The 18,182-nt window shown below is 48.0% G+C and overlaps 1 protein-coding gene across 5 annotated transcripts in view; it reads right to left on the reverse strand.

The window, feature by feature from the left end:
• The window catches only part of TANGO2 (transport and golgi organization 2 homolog), a 47,938-nt gene extending 29,756 nt beyond the window's left edge, over positions 1-18,182 (reverse strand). The window contains exons 1-4 of one of the 5 annotated variants that reach the window (XM_060193461.1): positions 18,075-18,182; positions 13,137-13,237; positions 3,602-3,690; positions 304-423 (exon numbers count right to left, since the gene is read on the reverse strand). In XM_060193461.1, coding sequence (XP_060049444.1) covers positions 304-423; positions 3,602-3,690; positions 13,137-13,192 — 265 coding nt within the window. In that variant the 5' untranslated portion in view covers positions 13,193-13,237; positions 18,075-18,182. Of the gene's footprint in view, positions 1-303; positions 424-3,601; positions 3,691-13,136; positions 13,238-17,789; positions 17,946-18,009; positions 18,049-18,074 lie in introns of those variants that run through there. The other 4 variants (XM_060193465.1, XM_060193462.1, XM_060193467.1 and 1 more) reach the window with 4 other exon arrangements.

The following is an 18,182-nucleotide window of genomic DNA, read 5'->3' on the forward strand; positions in this document are numbered from 1 at the left end:
CAAGGTTCAATCCCCACCTGGAAGCCAGAGCTGAGCAGCGCTCTGGTTTAAAAATAAAAATAAACTGTATCCTCCATTACACCTGTATATGGAAGACCAGCATGATATAGAAAAAAAAAATCTTCAGTATGTCCACAGAGCTGTCCTCCTGGGGGACAATGGCACAAGAATTAGGCGTGGAAGGTACACCCTGAGTCGGGCCAGGCTGTCAGTGTGGAGGTGGCCCCCAAAGTGACGCTGCCTGGATATACATTATAGGGTGGTAGAGGGGAGCCCTGACCAGTCCTCCCCACCCTATAGTACCTCTGCCCTGGGCGTGCTGGTCCTGATATGGCTGAAGATAGTTGGTGAGCACTGCAAGCTTTCCTCGAGTGGTGATGCCCAGCCATGTGCCCCCTTCCTTGCCTTCCTCCATGTCGAGCCCTGCAGGAGATGATGCGGTCACCAGTAATGTCCATCATGGTGCATGCCAACCCCTTTCTGCCCTGCTCATCCCAGGAGCACTGGCTGTGCAACAGGGATGTGACCTCCACAGAGGCAGGTTGGGGGGCATGGAGGTGGGCAAGGTGCCTCTAGAATCCAGAGAATGAGAAAGAAACCCCCCAAGGGTGGGGGAGGCAGTGGCACACCTGGTTAAGTGTACTTAGTACGAAGCACAAGGACCCATGCAAGGATCAGGTTTGAACCCCTAGCTCCCTACCTACAGGGAGGATGCTTCATGCTGCAGATGTCTGTCTTTCTCCCTCCCTCTCTATCTCTCCTTCCTCTCTCAATTTCTCTGTCCTATCCAATACAATGGAAAAAGTGGCCACTAGGAGTGGTGGATTCCTAGTGCCAGCCAGCACTGAGCCCCAGTGATAACCCTGGAGACAAAAAAAAGAAAACAAACAAACAAAAAACCAAGCTTCAGGATGACATCTATGAACATAAGGAGCCCCCTGAAATGGTGTAGTCATGCATCCTTGCCCTTGGGGCAGCACTGGGCTGTCAGGGTTTGAGAACCATGCCAGGACCCAAGCTTACACCCTGGACCAAGGCAGGGGCTCTGGTACTTCACCCCCTGCCCCAGCAGGGCATGTGAACCCTTTGGGTGGGGGTATCACCATGGAGCTGGTGCACCAACTGGCTCACTGCTCTTTCTCTACACTAAGCCATGGCACAGCTAGAGGTCCAGGTGCCACAGGTCCCTACCACAGGGATCAAAGAGCCCTCAAAGTCACAGAAGAGCATCTGCCCAGAGGGTCATGTTACATGAAGATTAGGTTAAAGGGGAGGGGCCAGGTGGTGGCATATCTGGTACATTACACATGCTACCATGTGCAAAGAGCCAGGTTCAAGTCCCCAGTCCCCACCTGCAAGGGGAAGCTTCTTGAGTAGTGAAGCAGTGATGTAGGTGTCTCTCTCTCTCTCTCTCTCTTCCCTCTCCACCCACCTTCCCTCTCAATTACTGTCTCTATCCTTCCCCCCCCAATAAAAGAAAAGAAAAAGAAAAACATTAGGCTCAAGTGACAAAGTCATCTAATTTTACTTTTACAACAATAAATTATGGCATTGGGGGCATACCTGATGCTATAGTGTGGAAGGACCTGGATTCAATCCCTGGTCCCCATCTGCAGGGGGAAAGCTTCATGAGTGGTGAAGCAGGGCTGCAGGTATCATTCTGACTCTCTCACTCTATCTCCCTCTCCCCTCTCAATTTCTCTGTCTCTATTCAATAAAAAATATAGTAACTTAAAAATAAATGAGTAAATTGTGGAATTAAAATAAATAAAAATATGGAGATTGGGTGGTGGGAAAAAAAATTAAAAAAATTTTAAAAAAAAGAAAGAAAAGATTTGGGAGAATATAGATCCAAGAAGGATGTTATGCATGTACAGACTATTGTATTTACTGTTGAATGTAAAACATTAATTCCCCAATAAAGAAATTTAAAAAAATAAATAAAAGATATAAATACCAAAAAGAATGAAGTTAAACTTTTTTTTTTTGCCTCTAGGGGCTCAGTGTCGGCACTATGAATCCACTGCTCCTGGAGGCCATCTTTTTTCTATTGTTGTTGTTGCTGTTATTATTGTAGTTGTTGGATAGGAAAGAGAGAGGAGGAGGAAGATAGAGGGGGAGAGAAAGATAGACACCAGCAGAACTGCTTCACTGCCTCTGAAGCATCCCCCCTGCAGGCAAGGAGCTGGGGCATAAACCGGGATCTTTGTACCAGTCCTTGCTCTTTGCACTATGTATGCCTAATCTGGGTGAACTAAACTTTTTATGTGCAGACAATAGGACTGTACCTGAAGAAAACCCAAAAGGAATCTAACAACAAAATAATAATAATGATAATAGAACTAGTATGTACAAGTTAACAAGAGCTGGGAAATAAATATTTAAATATGCCATTTGCAATAACATTAAATAATAAATTAGAATACTTAGGAAAACATTAAAGGGAAAACGTGCAATACCTAAAGATTCAACCACAGAGCACTTCTGAGATAAGCAAAGCAAATTGAATTAAATGACAGATATGTCCCAGTGCTCTTAAAGTTTTATTTATTTAATCATTTATTATATATATATTTCTTTTTTTTAACCAGAGCACTGCTCAGCTCTAGCTTATGGTGGTGTGAAGAATTGAACCTCTGACCTCGGAGCCCGAGGCATTAGAGTCTGTTTGCACAATGTCATAGTGCTATTATTTCCACCCTTTATTCATTTATTTATTTATAATGGGAGACAGCAAGAAAATAATAAATAAATAAACTGTGTTCAGGGGTCTAGAAATAGCTCCTCCAGTGGACTGTGCACCTTACTAAGCATGAGGCCAGGGTGTCATAGCACCACACAGAAGCACTATGGATGGCACTGGGGAAGCTCCATGGATGGTGGAGCAGTGCTGGGATGTTTCTCCTCTCTCTCTCTCTTCCTCTCTGCTTTGTCTAATAAAATGATTTAAGACACAGGCCCAGGCAATGGAGGGTACACTCAGAAATGTTGCACATGTGTGCATCCCCAAGCCCCAAATTAAAAAAAGAGAGAAAGAATGCCGATGTAAGCACACAGGCACACCCTGTGCAGACAGGGCACCTCTGATGCTTCAGTCATCCAGGGTGAACTTGCACTTCACACAGTCCAAGCACACACCCACAGCCAAGGGTGACTCCAAATTAGATCAATACAACCATTAGATCACACCTCCTCCCCCTCCCCCTCCTCCTCTTTCTTCCCTCTTTCCCTCTCTTTTAAATAGAGAGAGAGAGATGCAGAGGCAAAGAAAGAATAAAAGAGACCAGTACATGGAAGCTTCCTTCAATGTGGTGGGGGCCAGGCTCAAAGCTGAGCTGCTCACAAGGTAAAGAAGCGTACTATGCAAGTGAGGTATTTCACCAGCTGCAAGATTCTTCTTCCAAGGATCCAGAGCTCTGGAAATCATATGGATGGTGCCAAGGGACAGTCTCAAGGCTGGGAACCCCATTTCCAGCTCTGGAGCCCGGCACACAAACATTATCCGCACCCTCCTAGAGCCATTTGGCATCGACACCTGCGAATACAGCACAGGCACCAGCATTTGTGGGCTGGAGCACTCAAGCCTGTAAAAGACACTTACCACTGAGGATCTCCTTGTTTTCCCCCCACCAGTCGGCTTCCTTGGTTGGTCTGTGGTAGTATTCATCCCTGTTGGCTGCCAGGATAAGTCTGAAGGGGGGAAAAAAAAAGATGGCTTAAAGTCTTGGATGAAACAGAGAAATCACATTGCTTTCCCTCTAGTTAATAGTGAAAATGTGCCTTAGTAGCAGTGCAGACCTGACAAGATAGGAACCTGCATAGGACAAAGGAGATAGGATTCTGGGAAGGGATAGGGAGGAGGGGTTTGGCTCTGTGGCCAGGACCGTGCCCTGATGCTGAGGATAAAGCAGGCTGAAGCAGGGACACAAGCGAGTGGTAGTGCAACGGATTAAGCACACGTGGCACAAAGCACAAGGACCAGCACAAGGATCCCTGTTGAAGCCCCTGGCTCCCCACTTGCAGAGGAGTCGCTTCACAGGCGGTGAAGCAGGTCTGCAGGTGTCTATCTTTCTCTCCCCCTGTCTTCCCCTCCTCTCTCGATTTCTCTGTCTTATCCAACAACAATGACAATAATAATAACAACACTTCTTCTTCTAGCGTTTGCCCTTCTTCCGTAGCCAGTCAACAGCATCAGGTTGAGCCTGATGTAAAGTTTCGAGACCTCCTTTGAATCTGGAGAGGTGGCAGTCGTTGACTATGTGGGTCATAGTCTGTCTGTAGCTGCAGGGGCAGTTCAGGTCGTCTCTGGCTCCCCAGCGATGGAACATAGTGGCGCACCGGCCATGGCCTGTTCGATAGCGATTGAGGAGGGCCCAATCATAACGTGCTAGGTCAAAACCGGGTTGACGCTTGCAGGGGTCTGTGATGAGGTGTTTGTTCTTTACCTCAGCTGACTGCCAACTCTGTTTCCAAGAGTCTGGAACAGAGAAGATCAGTGTAGGCGTAGGAGACCAGATTGGATGACGAGACGTCAAGCGTTGAACAGGGTGGGCGAAGATATCGCGTATATTGGCAGGTCCAGTCAAGTGTAGACATGGGAAATGAACTTGGATGATGCCGCATCCCGACGAATATCTGGCGGGGCGATGTTGCTAAGAACTGGCAGCCATGGAATCGAGGTGGAACGGATGGTTCCAGAAATTATCCTCATGGAGGAATATGATTTGGAATCGATCAAGTGGACATGGGGGCTACGGAACCATACTGGGGCACAGTATTCTGCAGTGGAATAGCATAATGCCAGAGATGATGATCGTAGTGTGGAAGCGCTCACGCCCCATGAGGAGCTGGCCAGTCTTGCGATGATGTTATTCCTCGCGCCCACCTTTGCTGCAGTTTTTATGAGATGTTTGTGAAATGACAGGGTGAGATCGAGAGTAACGCCAAGATAGACTGGCTGGGCTTCGTGCCGGATTCTCGTATTGTCAAGCTGCACATTAAGCTCACGCGAGGCCAAGGCATGGTGTAGATGGAAAACAGATGATACCGTTTTTGCAGTGCTAGGGATTAGTCGCCATTTTTTACAGTAATCAGATATCAGAGACATGTGAGTGTTTCCTCGAGGATGTCAAACTTGGATGCCTGAGTTGCACAGCAGATGTCATCGGCGTAGATGGACTTCCTTGAAGAAGTTTCTGAAAGGTAATTGATGTAAATATTAAATAGCGTAGGAGCCAGAACAGAGCCCTGGGGGAGGCCACTTGAGACAAGTCTCCATCTGCTAGACTTGCCACCCAGATGCACCCGGAATCTTCTGTTTTGGAGAAGAAACGATATAGTGTTGGCCACCCATGGAGGCAGGCATCTTGAGATCTTGACTAGGAGACCACGGTGCCAGACCGTGTCATAGGCTGCTGTGAGATCAACAAAGACAGCACCCGTCTTTAAATTCTTCTGGAATCCATTTTCAATGTAAGTTGAGAGGGCCAGGACTTGTTCGCAGGTAGATCTTCCTGGGCGGAAACCAGCTTGGGCAGGTGATAGGAATTTCTCTGTAAGAGGAGAAAGGAGTTTGTAACACACGGAGAGGAGAGAAATTGGTCTATAGCTGGCGGCCAGTGTTGGGTCTTTCTTTGGTTTCAAAACCGCTATTATCTTCGCACGACGCCAAATTTTGGGCATAGATTTGGATTCCAAGATGTGGGACAGGAATGTAGTGAGCCACTTCTTTGCCGCAGGGCCCAGGTTAAGAATGAGTTCTGGGGTGATGTTACCATAGCCAGCAGCCGTTCCCGGTTTAACCCTCTTCAAAGCGTCTTCCAGTTCAGACAGTGTAAAGGGAGAGAGTTTTGGAGATGGACAAGATAAACGGAAGTGGGATGACCACTCATGGGAAATTTCTCTTTTCCAGACTGGGTCGATCTTAGCACATCCAACTTGAGTTAGGTGACTGGCCACTGAGTTTGGAGATACGGGAGGATGGGAGACGGGAGGGGGTTGGCTACAGGCACCCAGTCTGTGAAGAAGCTTCCAGGCCTTCCTACTTGAGTGGGTGAAGTTCAGACTTTCCGTGAGTTGTTGCCAATGGGCTTGTCGTGCTGCATCCAGGGAGGCAATGAGATGGTCGGCCACATCTGGGTCGCCCGACTCATCATACTGCTTTAGTAGTTGCTCGCATTCAGCATCAAGACAAGGCGTATAGTTAGCACGTTTCCCACGAGGAATGGCTTGGGAAGCTGCTTTGAAGATGGCTTGGCGGAAGCGCCTGTAGGAATCTTCAGAGGGGATAGAGTTAATTGGAATTGCAGGAATAGATTTGTTGGTAAGATCACTGAACAGACGCCAGTTTGCTTTCCGAAAGTTCCATCTTAGTTTCTCCGAGCACAGAATCAGTGGGAGCTGGAGACCAATGTGTAACAACACTGATAAACAACAAGGGCAACAAAAAGGAAAAAATGGCCTCCAGGAGCAGTGGATTCGTAGTGCAGGCACTGAGCCCCAGCAATAATCCTGGAGGCAAAAAAAAAAAAAAAAAAAAACAGGCTGAAGCCCTGTAAAGATGTGTCCACATCACTCAAGGCTAAGGAGGTTCCCCTAGCCTCCACTGGACAGCTTCTGCCTGCCTGCCCTCCACATCCTGATCTGCGGGCAGCAAAGTATTAAGCAGCTAGCACTGAGCATGTCACAGGCATCCAGGCTGAAATGGGAGTGAGTCCTTCCTGTCCACCTGTCCTTTCCCCTGAAGAGCTGCCTAGCAATTGTGAGCTTGAAAAGGTGAGCTGCATATGAGCATAATGGTTATGCAAAAAGACTTTGCTTTATGTCTGAAGTTCCAGAGTCCCAGGTTCAATCCCCCACACCACAAGCCAGAGGTAAGCAGTGCTCTCGGGGGAAAAAAATGGTTTTTTAAAATTTCTTATTGATATTTTTGCTTCCAAGGTTATTGCTGGGGCTTGGTGCTGGCACTATGAATCCTGCTCCTGGTAGCTATTTTTTCTATTTTATTGGATAGAGACAGAGAGAAATTGAGAGAGGAGAAAGGGAGAGAGGTGCTCTGGGAGATGGAGCAGTGGATAAAGTATTACTCTCAAGTATGAGGTCCTAAATTTAATCCCCGGCAGCACATATACCAGAGTGATGTCTGGTTCTTTCTCTCACTCTCCTATCTTTCTCATAAATAAAATACAATAAAATAAAATAGGAAGAGAGAAAGACACCTGTAGACATGCTTCACCACTTGCAAAGCTTTCCCCTGCAGGTGGGAACCAGGGGCTTGAACCCAGGTCCTTGAACACTGTAACATATGCATTCAATTAGATGTGCTACCATTCAGCCTCCATTTTTTTTCTGTTTTATTTGATAGGATTGAGAGAAACTGGGGGGGGGGATACAAAGACACCTGTAGACCTGCTTCACTGCTCATGAAGCAAACTCCCTGCAGATGGGGAGTTGGGGCTTGAACCCTGGTCCTTACATGTTGTAATGTGCAGGTGAGCCACCACTTGCCTACTCTCTTCTTCCCTTCTTTAACCAGGGTTAATGCTAGGGCTCAGTACCTATATGGCCCCACCATTCCTGGAGGTCATTTCTCTTCCTCTCTCCTTCTCTCCCTCTCTCTCTTGCTTCCATGGTTATTTGTTGGGGCTCAATGCCTGCACTATGAATCCACTGCTCCTGGCATCCTTTTTTCCCCATTTTGTTGCCCTTGTTGTTGTTGCCATTGATGTTGTTGTTAGATATCACAGAGAGAAATCAAGAGAGGAGGGGAAGACAGAGAGGAGAGAAAGATAGATACCTGCAGATCTGCTTCATAGCTTGTGAAGTAACATCCCTGCAGATGGGGAACCGGGGGCTAGAACCAGGATCCTTACACCAGTCCTTGAGCTTTGTGCCACCATGAGCATTTAACTCACTGCACTACCGCCTGACCTCCTCTTTCTTTCTTTTTATGTTGGACAGAAGGCAAAAGACAAGAGTTACAGGAGAGACACAAAGAAAGAGAGCACCTTTTAAAGCTTCTTCCCCTACCACTACAGAGAGCAACCAGAGGCTTGAACCCTGATGCTCATGCATGGAAACATGTGCACTGTACCAAGTGAGCGACCACCCACCTCACCCGCTGACTGATTCTTACATAAATTACAGAAAAGGAAAAGCTGACTGAGCAGAGTCTTCTGCACTAAGATCTTAGCCTATTTTTAAACTAGAAGATATCACATGTGTTTGTTAATAACTAGGAGCATTACTTGCTGGGTTATTTCTGTCTCAGGAATTGCTACTTAGCTGAATCGCTTGTGGTTTGCTGGGGATCTCATTAAACACACGGCTTCAATCAGTGGGCATAGTGAGCTCTCATACTGGGTCCCGTGGGAGAGGCAGATTCCTTCTCCCACCACCTCTGGGCAATGCAACACCAGTAACTGTTCAAATGCACCACAGACGCAGATGTAGGGCACATGTCCACCGGTCAGGGACACCGAGGACGCCAGATTGGCCACAGCTTTTATTCAAGTGATAAAAGCCACTCACCATTCCCAAGATGGAGGGGCACTTCTGCTCTGGCTGCTGAGGGCGAGTCTGTACCAAAGTAGGGGGGTGTCTGCACACTGTGGGGGGAGTCTGGGGGTTGGCAGCAGGCACATAGGCCAGGAGGCATTGGTGCTTCAACTGTGCTTAATGTGAAAATACTTATTTATTTATTTATTCCCTTTTGTTGCCCTTGTTATTTTATTGTTGTAGTTATTATTGTTATTATTGATGTGGTCATTGTTGGATAGGACAGAGAGAAATGGAGAGGGGGGGAAGACAGAGAGGGGGAGAGAAAGACAGACACCTGCAGACCTGCTTCACTGCCTGTGAAGCGACTCCCCTGCAGGTGGGGAGCCGGGGGCTTGAACCGGGATCCTTACACGGGTCCTTGCACTTTGTGCCATCTGTGCTTAACCCACTGTGCTACCGCCCAACTCCATGGAAGTACTTCTGTACCTGATCCAGCCCACCCTTCTCATGCTCCAGAATTCTCTAAAGAGGGGAAGACAGGGGAAAGGGGGTGGCACACCAGGTTATGTGCTCATATTACAATGTGCTGAGACCCATGTTCAAGCCCCTGGTCCCCACCTGCAGAGGGAAAGCTTCATGAGTGAAGCAAGGGCCACAGGTATCTCTCTGTCTCCCTTTCTAACTCCCCTCTCAATTTCTCTCTGTCTCTATCTAACAATAAATAAAGGGAAAAAAAATTTTTAAAGGGGAGGGTCGAGTGGTAGCAGAGTGGGTTAAGTGCACATGGCACAAAGTTCAAGGACTGTGTAAAGATCCCGGTTCGAGCCCTGGCTCCCCACCTGCAGGGGGTTGCCTCACAAGTGGTGAAGTAGATCTGCAGGTGTCTATCTTTCTCCCTCTCTCTTCCCCTCCTCTCTCGATTTCTGTCTTATCCAACAACAATACAGAAATGACCTGGGGGTCGGGTGGTAATGCAGCAGTTAAGTGCACGTGGCGCAAAGCACAAGGACCGGTGTAAGGATCCCAGTTCGAGCCCCCGGCTCCCCACCTGCAGGGGAGTCACTTCACAGGCGGTGAAGCAGGTCTGCAGGTGTCTATCTTTCTCTCCCCCTCTCCATTTCTCTCTGTCCTATCCAACAATGAACAACATCATCAACAATAACCACAACAAGGCTACAACAAGGGCAACAAAAGGGGGAAAAAAAAAAAAAGGCCTCCAGGAGCAGTGGTGGATTCATGGTGCAGGCACCGAGCCCCAGCAATAACCCTGGAGGCACAAAAAGGAGGAAGCCTGAAGGCAGGATAAGGGCCCATGCCCCGTTGACCCAGATGGCTCCTGGCAGGAGTGGCTAGACAGGCACTATCACATTGAATGCTCACCACCCTAAGTCTGCACCCAACCTCCTGCTCCTCCTCCTGTTCCAGGTACTGAGAAACCCCCCTCCAGTCTGACAGGTCCAGCCCAGGCTGAGCAAGCTTCTCCTCCCTGGCCTTGCTTCAGCAGTGCTCCAGAAGTCTTTCTTTCTCCTCCCATCTGATTTTCCATCACATGTGTGCTGAAATGCAGCCTGTCACTCTCAGCAGGCAGCTTCAGAGCTGACACAAGCTGGTCCTCCCAAGTGATGGGGCAACCCCATGCATACTCAGTCAAGCACTCAGTAACAGCAGCCTAGTCTTCAGTTCAGGACTTTGGGAAATAATCTGCAAGTAATACAATACAGAGGCCAATTTGAGTCACAACCCACCAGGAGAAATCGAAAGACAGACAGGTCCTGGCAATAAGGCAAGAGAGATACCCTCCTCTCTGCAGGAGGTTTGGAGGGAACAGCATAGCAAGTGTCAGAGTCAGGAGTGGACTAGGTGAATGTAGATCCTTGTTTGAGAAAACCTCACCCAGGTGGGAGACAGTCGTTTGGCAGGTAGATAGTTGCTGAAATGAACAAAGACAGTTCATGTGAAAACTCAGTAGTCGGGGACCCGGTGGTAGTGCAGGGGTTAAGCACATGCAACGCAAAGCGCAAAGACCAGCCGGAAGAATCCCAGCTCAAGCCCTGGCTCCCCACCTGCAGGGGGGTTGTTTCACATGCGGTGAAGCAGGCCTGCAGGTGTTTATCTTTATTCCCCCCTCTCTATCTCCCCCCCTCCATTTCTCCCTGTCCTATCCAACAACAACGACAGCAACAACAATAATAACAACAACAATAAACAAGGGTAACAAAAGGGAAAAAATGGCCTCCAAGAGCAGTGGATTTGTAATGCAGGCACTGAGCCCCAGCAATAACCCTGGAGGCAAAAAAAAAACTCATTAGTCAAGGAGTAGACTGTGTCAGTTGTCCATTTACTGCAACTCCCAAACATGCTCTTCATTGTGGCAATGGACTTGAATTTTGCCACTGGAAGCATGTTGTTCCATAAGTCAGCAGAGGGCGCTTGAGAGGCATCTTTTCCGAGCATTCTCAGGAAGGAAAATCCACCAAAGTGCCTAATGGTAGCCAGCTCCTGCAGGGCATGAGGCCCCCCTAGTGTGCCCGCAGCAGTCATCTGCACCCAGTGTCCTCTTTTCTTTCTTTCTTTCTTTCTTTCTTTCTTTCTTTCTTTCTTTCTTTCTTTCTTTCTTTCTTTCTTTCTTTCTTTCTTATTTTTTTAAAGATGTTTTTAAATATTAGGATCCAGGTTCAAACCCCTGCTCCCCACCTGCAGGGGAAAATCTTTGCAAGTGGTGAAGCAGAGCTGCAGGTGTCTCTCTCTGGTGGAGGATTGAACCTGGGACCTTGGAGCCTCAGGCATGAGAATCTCTTTGCATAACTACTGTGCAAGCCCTCCCCACCCAAACACTCCCTCTTTTTCTTTTTTAAGTTATGTAGCACAGGAGAATGACTCTGACATCCCAGGGCCAGTTTTTTTTTGTTTGTTTGTTTTTGTTTTTGTTTTTATCATTACTAGGGAATTAATGATTTACAAGACAGTTGCTGTCACATGGTGCACTTTCCTGGTCCAGTCCTCTGCAGGAAGGAGACACTGGACAATTCTTAATCCCCATTTTCTTTTTCACCAGAGAACTGTTCAGCTCTGGCTTATCATGGTACAGAGGCTTGAACCTGAGATTCAAGAGCCTCAGGCATGAGAGTCCCTTTGCATAAGTATTATGCTATCTATCCCCACTAATCCCCATTTTCTAGGTTGGAATAAGTTATTTATTTTTCTTTATTGGGGGGAATTAATCATCTACAGTAGACAGTATAATATAGTAGTTGGCACATGTGTAACATTTCTCACTTCTCCTCATAACACTCTAACCCTCCTCTGCCATCATGTTCCAGGATTTGAACACTCCTCCGTGCCCTGCCCCCATCCCAGGGTCCTTTACTTCAGTGCAATACAACAAATCCAGTCCAAGTTCTGCTTTGTGTTTTCCCTTCTGTTCTTATTTTTTCAGCTTCTGTCTGAGTGAGATCATCCCATATTCATTCTTCTCCTTCTGGCTTATTTACTGAACATGATTCGCTCAAGCTCCATCCAAGATGAGGTGAAGAAGTTGAATTCATCATTTTTAATAGCTGAGTAGTATTCCATTGTATATATACCACATAATGGAATATTATATATTGCACTGTATATATAACATTTACTCAGTCACTCATCTGTTGTTGCGCAGAATGAGTTAATTAAGACAGTGATGGACAGCAAAATATTAAATAGTGGATAGTGGAGTAGCCTCCCCCCACCCCAAACAAACACCTGAAAATAAAATGTTTTTATTTAAGAATGAGAAGCAGGAGGGGGATAGCATAATGGTTATGCAAACAGCCATTTTTTTTTTTCTTTATACCAGAGCACTGCTCAGCTCTGGTTTATGGTGGTGTGGGGGATTGAACCTGGGACTTTGGAGCCTCAGGCATAAGAGTGTCTTTACATAACCATCCCAGGTTCAATCCCCTGCACCACTATAAACCAGAGCAGTGCTCTGGTATTAAGCGCACATGGCAAGAAGCACAAGGACCCGGCATAAGGATCCCTGTTCAAGCCCCTGGCTCCCTAGCTGCTGGGGAGTCGCTTCACAAGCAGTGAAGCAAGTCTGCAGGTATCTTTTTCTCTCCCCTTCTCTATCTTCCCCATCTCTCTCCATTTCTCTCTGTCCTATCCAACAACGATGACAACAACAGCAATAATAAATACAACAATAAAAAACATGGGCAACAAAAGTGAAAATAAATAAATATAAAATTTTAAAAAGTATATATATATATATATATATATATATATATATATATATATATATATGAAGGTAATTGAATGGTGCAAATTGTTTTAGTGCAAAATCCATAGGCCCTACCACCCAGCATTCTCAGTAAAGGCACAGAACAGCCAGTCCAAGTTGGGCTCTTGCTCACCATGGTCATGACTTTGCTGCCACTCCCCCCCAACTACCATGTCCTACCCACACAGCTACATGGAGTAGCCAAGGGTCTATACACTGGCTCAGGGTCCCTGCCACTGAGAGGCACTCCCTTCCAGTGCCCCCACACCAAGTGACCACTCCGCTCCCAGCCCTGTGAGTGGTGGGTAGCAGCAGCATGGGCACCTTGAGAACCCCACATGGGCACCCACAGCCGAGAGATGGAGAGAGAGGGAGTTACCTGTATGCATTTTTGGAAATAGGATGAGGATCAAACTTGAAGAAGATGATACACATGATCCCAGAAGAGATGGGTCCTTTGCTCCACTAAGGCCACACTGTCTGCAGGAAGAGGAGAGAAATGAGTTAGTGGCATCAAAGTTTGACATCCTCGAGGAAACACTCATGAAAGACATGTCTCTGATATCTGATTACTGTAAAAAATGGCAACTAATCCCTAGCACTGCAAAAATGGTATCTTCTGTTTTCCATCTACACCATGCCTCGGCCTCGAGTGAGCTTAATGTGCAGCTTGGCGATACGAGAATCCGGCATGAAGCCCAGCCAGTCTATCTTGGCGTTACTCTCGATCGCACTCTGTCATTTCACGAACATCTCATAAAAACTGCAGCAAAGGTGGGCGCGAGGAATAACATCATCGCAAGACTGGCCAGCTCCTCATGGGGCGCGAGCGCTTCCACACTACGATCATCATCTCTGGCATTATGCTATTCCACTGCAGAATACTGTACCCCAGTATGGTTCCGTAGCCCCCATGTCCACTTGGTCGGTTCCAAATTATATTCCTCCATGAGGATAATTTCTGGAACCATCCATTCCACCCCGGTTCCATGGCTGCCAGTTCTTAGCAACATCGCCCTGCCAGATATTCGTCGGGATGCGGCATCATCCAAGTTCATTTCCCATGTCTACGCTCGACTGGACCTGCCAATATACGCGGATATCTTCGCCCACCCTGTTCAACGCTTGACGTCTCGTCATCCAATCTGGTCTCCTACACCTACACTGAACTTCTCTGTTCCAGTCTCTTGGAAACAGAGTTGGCAGTCAGCTGAGGTAAAGAACAAACACCTCATCACAGACCCCTGCAAGCGTCAACCCGGCTTTGACCTAGCACGTTATGATTGGGCCCTCCTCAATCACTATCGAACAGGCCATGGCCGGTGCGCCGCTACGTTCCATCACTGGGGAGCCAGAGACGACCCGAACTGCCCCTGCGGCTACAGACAGACTATGACCCACACAGTCAACGACTGCCACCTCTCCAGATTCAAAGAAGGTCTCGAAACTTTACATCAGGCTCAACCTGACGCTGTTGACTGGCTACAGAAGAAGGGCAAATGCTAGAAGAAGAAGTTAGTGGGAGAGACCAGAACTGCCAGCCCAGGCCTGTGATGCTCCTGGGCAAGGAGAAGACCACATCCACTATGTCCTGAACCTCTTTGAATGAGGAAGAACCAGGCTCCAGCCCCTCAAAGCCTGTGGGTGCCACAGTCACCACCTTATACCTGCACCCTTGTTCTACCAAGATACCCACATTGCTCACTGGTCCTAGGCATGCTGAGTGGAAGTGCAGGATGTCACGCCACCACACACAGGTGACAGACCTACTCGGTGTTGACTGCCCTTGTTTCTTGTTTCTCCTTTGGCCATAATGCCAACTCCTATCCCAGCCCCTCAAGACATGGCCATATCATAGACAGCCAGCCTGGTGACAGTCTAAGTAGTATCCACAACCGTCCTCAGCACACACACACTCTGCCCATGGAGCCGTCAGCACAGCCAGGGGACCCCGACAAGTCCTGCAGACCCACTCCAGCTGGTAGGGAGGGATGTGCCGGCAAAGCACACTTGCCTTCGACTGGAACATGCACCCAGGTGCTGAAGAGTGCGGCTCAGTACACAGCCCTGCAAAGGCTCTGTGTCTAGCAGCCTCCAGGAATAGGTCAGAGAAGAGGGGTCATCGGACTTAGATGACTTATGAGGGTCTCTGGACTTGCTTTATATATGCCTCACCTGTCTGGGCACCAAAGCTGGAGAGAGAGAGAGAGAAGAGACTGAGCACCCAGAGCACAAGCCTAGGCTGTTCTAGGAACTGGGCTACACAGGTGGCCTGTCCCACAGGCTATGAAATGGCTGGTACCTATCAAAGCAGGACCTGGGACAAGACAAGATGGACATGTTTACAGGGTGGGTATGAGTCAGGTGTGGGCAAGGTGCCCAGTCCCAGACCATCCTCATTGGAGGCCCTGAGACAAGCTGTGGTCCCTCTGTTCCCATCTCAGTGCAGCCACAGGGAGGAAGAGGAAGTTGGCCCACTGCATGAGGCACCAGCACAGGCCTCCCTGCAGCTATGTGAGCAATGGAGCTCCCTTAATTTTTTTTTTTCACCTCCAGGTTTATCAATGAGGCTCAAGGCTGGCACTACAAATCCACTGTTCCTGGCAGCCATTTTTTTTCCATTTTATTAGACAGGACAGAGAGAAATTGAGAGGGGATGGGGAAAGAGAGAATGTTAGACACCTGCAGACTTGTTTCACCACTTGTGAAGTGACCCCCCCCTGCAGGTGGAGAACCTTGCACTTCATACAATGTATGCCAACTTCTGGCCCCCCAAATTCTCTTTCATTAAGTCTCAAGACTCTTGTTTACTGTGAATGACCTGTCTTCCAACTGTGCTCTGGTAAAAAGAAAGGAAGATAGGGAAGAAGGGGGAAAGGAAAGAAAAAGGGAGGCTAGGAATATCTTCAGGGAAAGGAAGACATCAAGAGCAAACTAGCTGACTCACAGAACACAAGAAAGGGTTTTTAGACAAGGAAGCTATAAAAAGAACAACTTAGGGAGCCGAGCGGTAGCGCAGCAGGTTAAGCGCATGTGACGCAAAGCGCAAGGACCAAAGTAAGGAATCCGGTTCAAGCCCCCAGCTCCCCACCTGCAAGGGCGTCGCTTCACAAGTGGTAAAGCAGGTCTGCAGGTGTCTATCTTTCTCTCCCCCTCTCTGTCTTCCCCTCCTCTCTCCATTTCTCTGTACTATCTAACAACAATGACGTCAATAATAACTACAACAACAATAAAACAAGGGCAACAAAAGGGAAAATAAATAAATAAATAGAAAGAACAGCTTAAGTCTCAGTGATGAGGGCTGGGTGGTAGTGCACATGGGTAAGCACACACATTATAGTGTACCAGTACTGGGGGTTCAAGCCCCTGGTTTCCTCCTACAGGGGGAAAGATTCACAAGTGGTGAAGCAGGACTACAGGTGTCTCTGTCTTTCCTTCTTTAGCTACTCCTTCCTTCTCAATTTCTCTGACTCTATCCGATAATAAATATTTAAAAATTTAAAAAGCGAAGTTGGGCAATAGTGCAGCAGGTTAGGTGCACGTGGCACAAAGTGCAAGGACCAGCATAAGGATCCCAGTTCAAGCCCGTGGCTCCCCACACACAAGGGAGTTTGCTTAACAAGCAGTGAAGCAGGTGTCTCTCTTTCTCTCCCCCCCATCTTCCCCTCCCTCTTTCCATTTCTCTCTGTCCTATCCAACAATGATGACGACATCAATAATGACAATAACTATCACAATAAAAAACAAGGTCAACAAAAGGGAATAAACACATAATTTAAAATTTAAAAAGTGGTGTATTGAACCAAAGTAAAAGACTCTGGTGTGGGGGGGGAGAGAGCACAGGTCCTGGAAAAGGATGACAGAGGACCTAGTGGGGGGTGTATTGTTATGTGGAAAACTGAGAAATGTTATACATGTACAAACTATTGTAATTACTGTTGACTGTAAAACATTAACCCCCCAATAAGGAAATTAATCTCTCCTTCTCTCCTTCTCCCTTATCCTTCTATTCTTCTTAGCCTCTCACACTCTAGGGGGAAAAATGTTTGCTGGGAACAGTGGAGCCTTATAGGCACCAAGCCCAGGTGATAACTCTGGTGGCAGAAGAAGGAAGAAGAGGAGGAGGAGGTGGAGGAAGCTGAGAAAAATGAGTGGAAAGAGGAGAAGGAAGAGGAGGAAAAAAGGAAGAAAGAGGAGAGGGAGGAAGAGTTGGAGGAGGAAGACTGTAATGATGACAGAGGTCCTTTCCCAAGGGGAAGCTGGTCTCTCCAGATATGGCGGGGTTCTGGGAGAGGCCAGCCGACACTGCCTACAGCAACCAGGACATCTTTAGTCAGTGGGAGAAGCCTCACCTCATTGTTGGATAGTATGCCAGCTCCCCCTGGCTTCTGCTTAACCATATGCCTATATAGGGATAGATTTAATCCCATTCAAAGCTTTGGTCTATTTACATAAATCACTTTTACATTTACATAAAGCACCACACTCCTAGGGCATTGGTGGTTTAGTGGTAGAATTCTCACCTGCTCCACCCCCTCTCCTTGTCACACCCTGATCCTCTCCTTGTCACACCCTGATCTTCCACCAGTCACTTTTCGCTCCGCCCTCTCTATATCACATCCTGTTTCCACCCTACTTGGAGAGTATAAAAACAGCTGCTCTTCTGATTAAAGACACTTGGAAATTGTTTTCCCGCTCTGAAAGTTCCAGAGTGTATCTCCTGCGAAGTTAGTGTGGCACGAGTTCCTGATCCCTCTCCCACGCAGCAGCCTAGATCGGCTCCAGTTGAGTTCTCTCCAACCCAGAGAGCACTAGCTCGGGAAGAAGTACCCTCAGGCTATCCCGGCACCTCGCCCTGGGTAGGGCCCTGCCCTGACCTAACCCGTTGCCCAGAAAGTGGATAACCCAGCTCCTCGGGCAGACAGTAACTATCACCCCAGCCCCACAGCAGTGCTCTGGGAGAGGCAGCATAACTCAGGTTTCCAGAGCGGTGCAGAAACCCTAACCCACCCAGATAAGCAACCAGGCTCACCTCAGCCCCGACTTTCTCTGCTTCCCCACAGTGAGACCGATTCAGTCTGCCCGAAGCCATGGAGCCCCATCCCGCCGCTGACTTCTGTCGGGGTCGGTTGGGTCTCCCTATCCCCTGGATTTCCATCGCAACGCCTCGGGAAGGTAAAACTAAGACAGACAGCGCAGGTGCATCCCCCTTCCTCTCTGCCTGTGGCCCCAAAGACCGACGCCCAGGGTACGAAGTCGCTAGGCGGCTTGGCGGGGAGGCAAGTCAGCCAGCCCCCGCCAGCAGTAGCGTACTCACCAACTTCACAGTCGCCGACTTCCGGGTATCGCGCCCCCCCCCCCGAGCTGAGGTCACCACCCAGTTTCGTCCCTTCTGCTATTTGAGCGCCTGTCAATGGAGTGGCGC

The sequence above is a fragment of the Erinaceus europaeus genome, chromosome 1 (assembly GCF_950295315.1).
Source record: "Erinaceus europaeus chromosome 1, mEriEur2.1, whole genome shotgun sequence".
NCBI lineage: Eukaryota > Metazoa > Chordata > Mammalia > Eulipotyphla > Erinaceidae > Erinaceus > Erinaceus europaeus.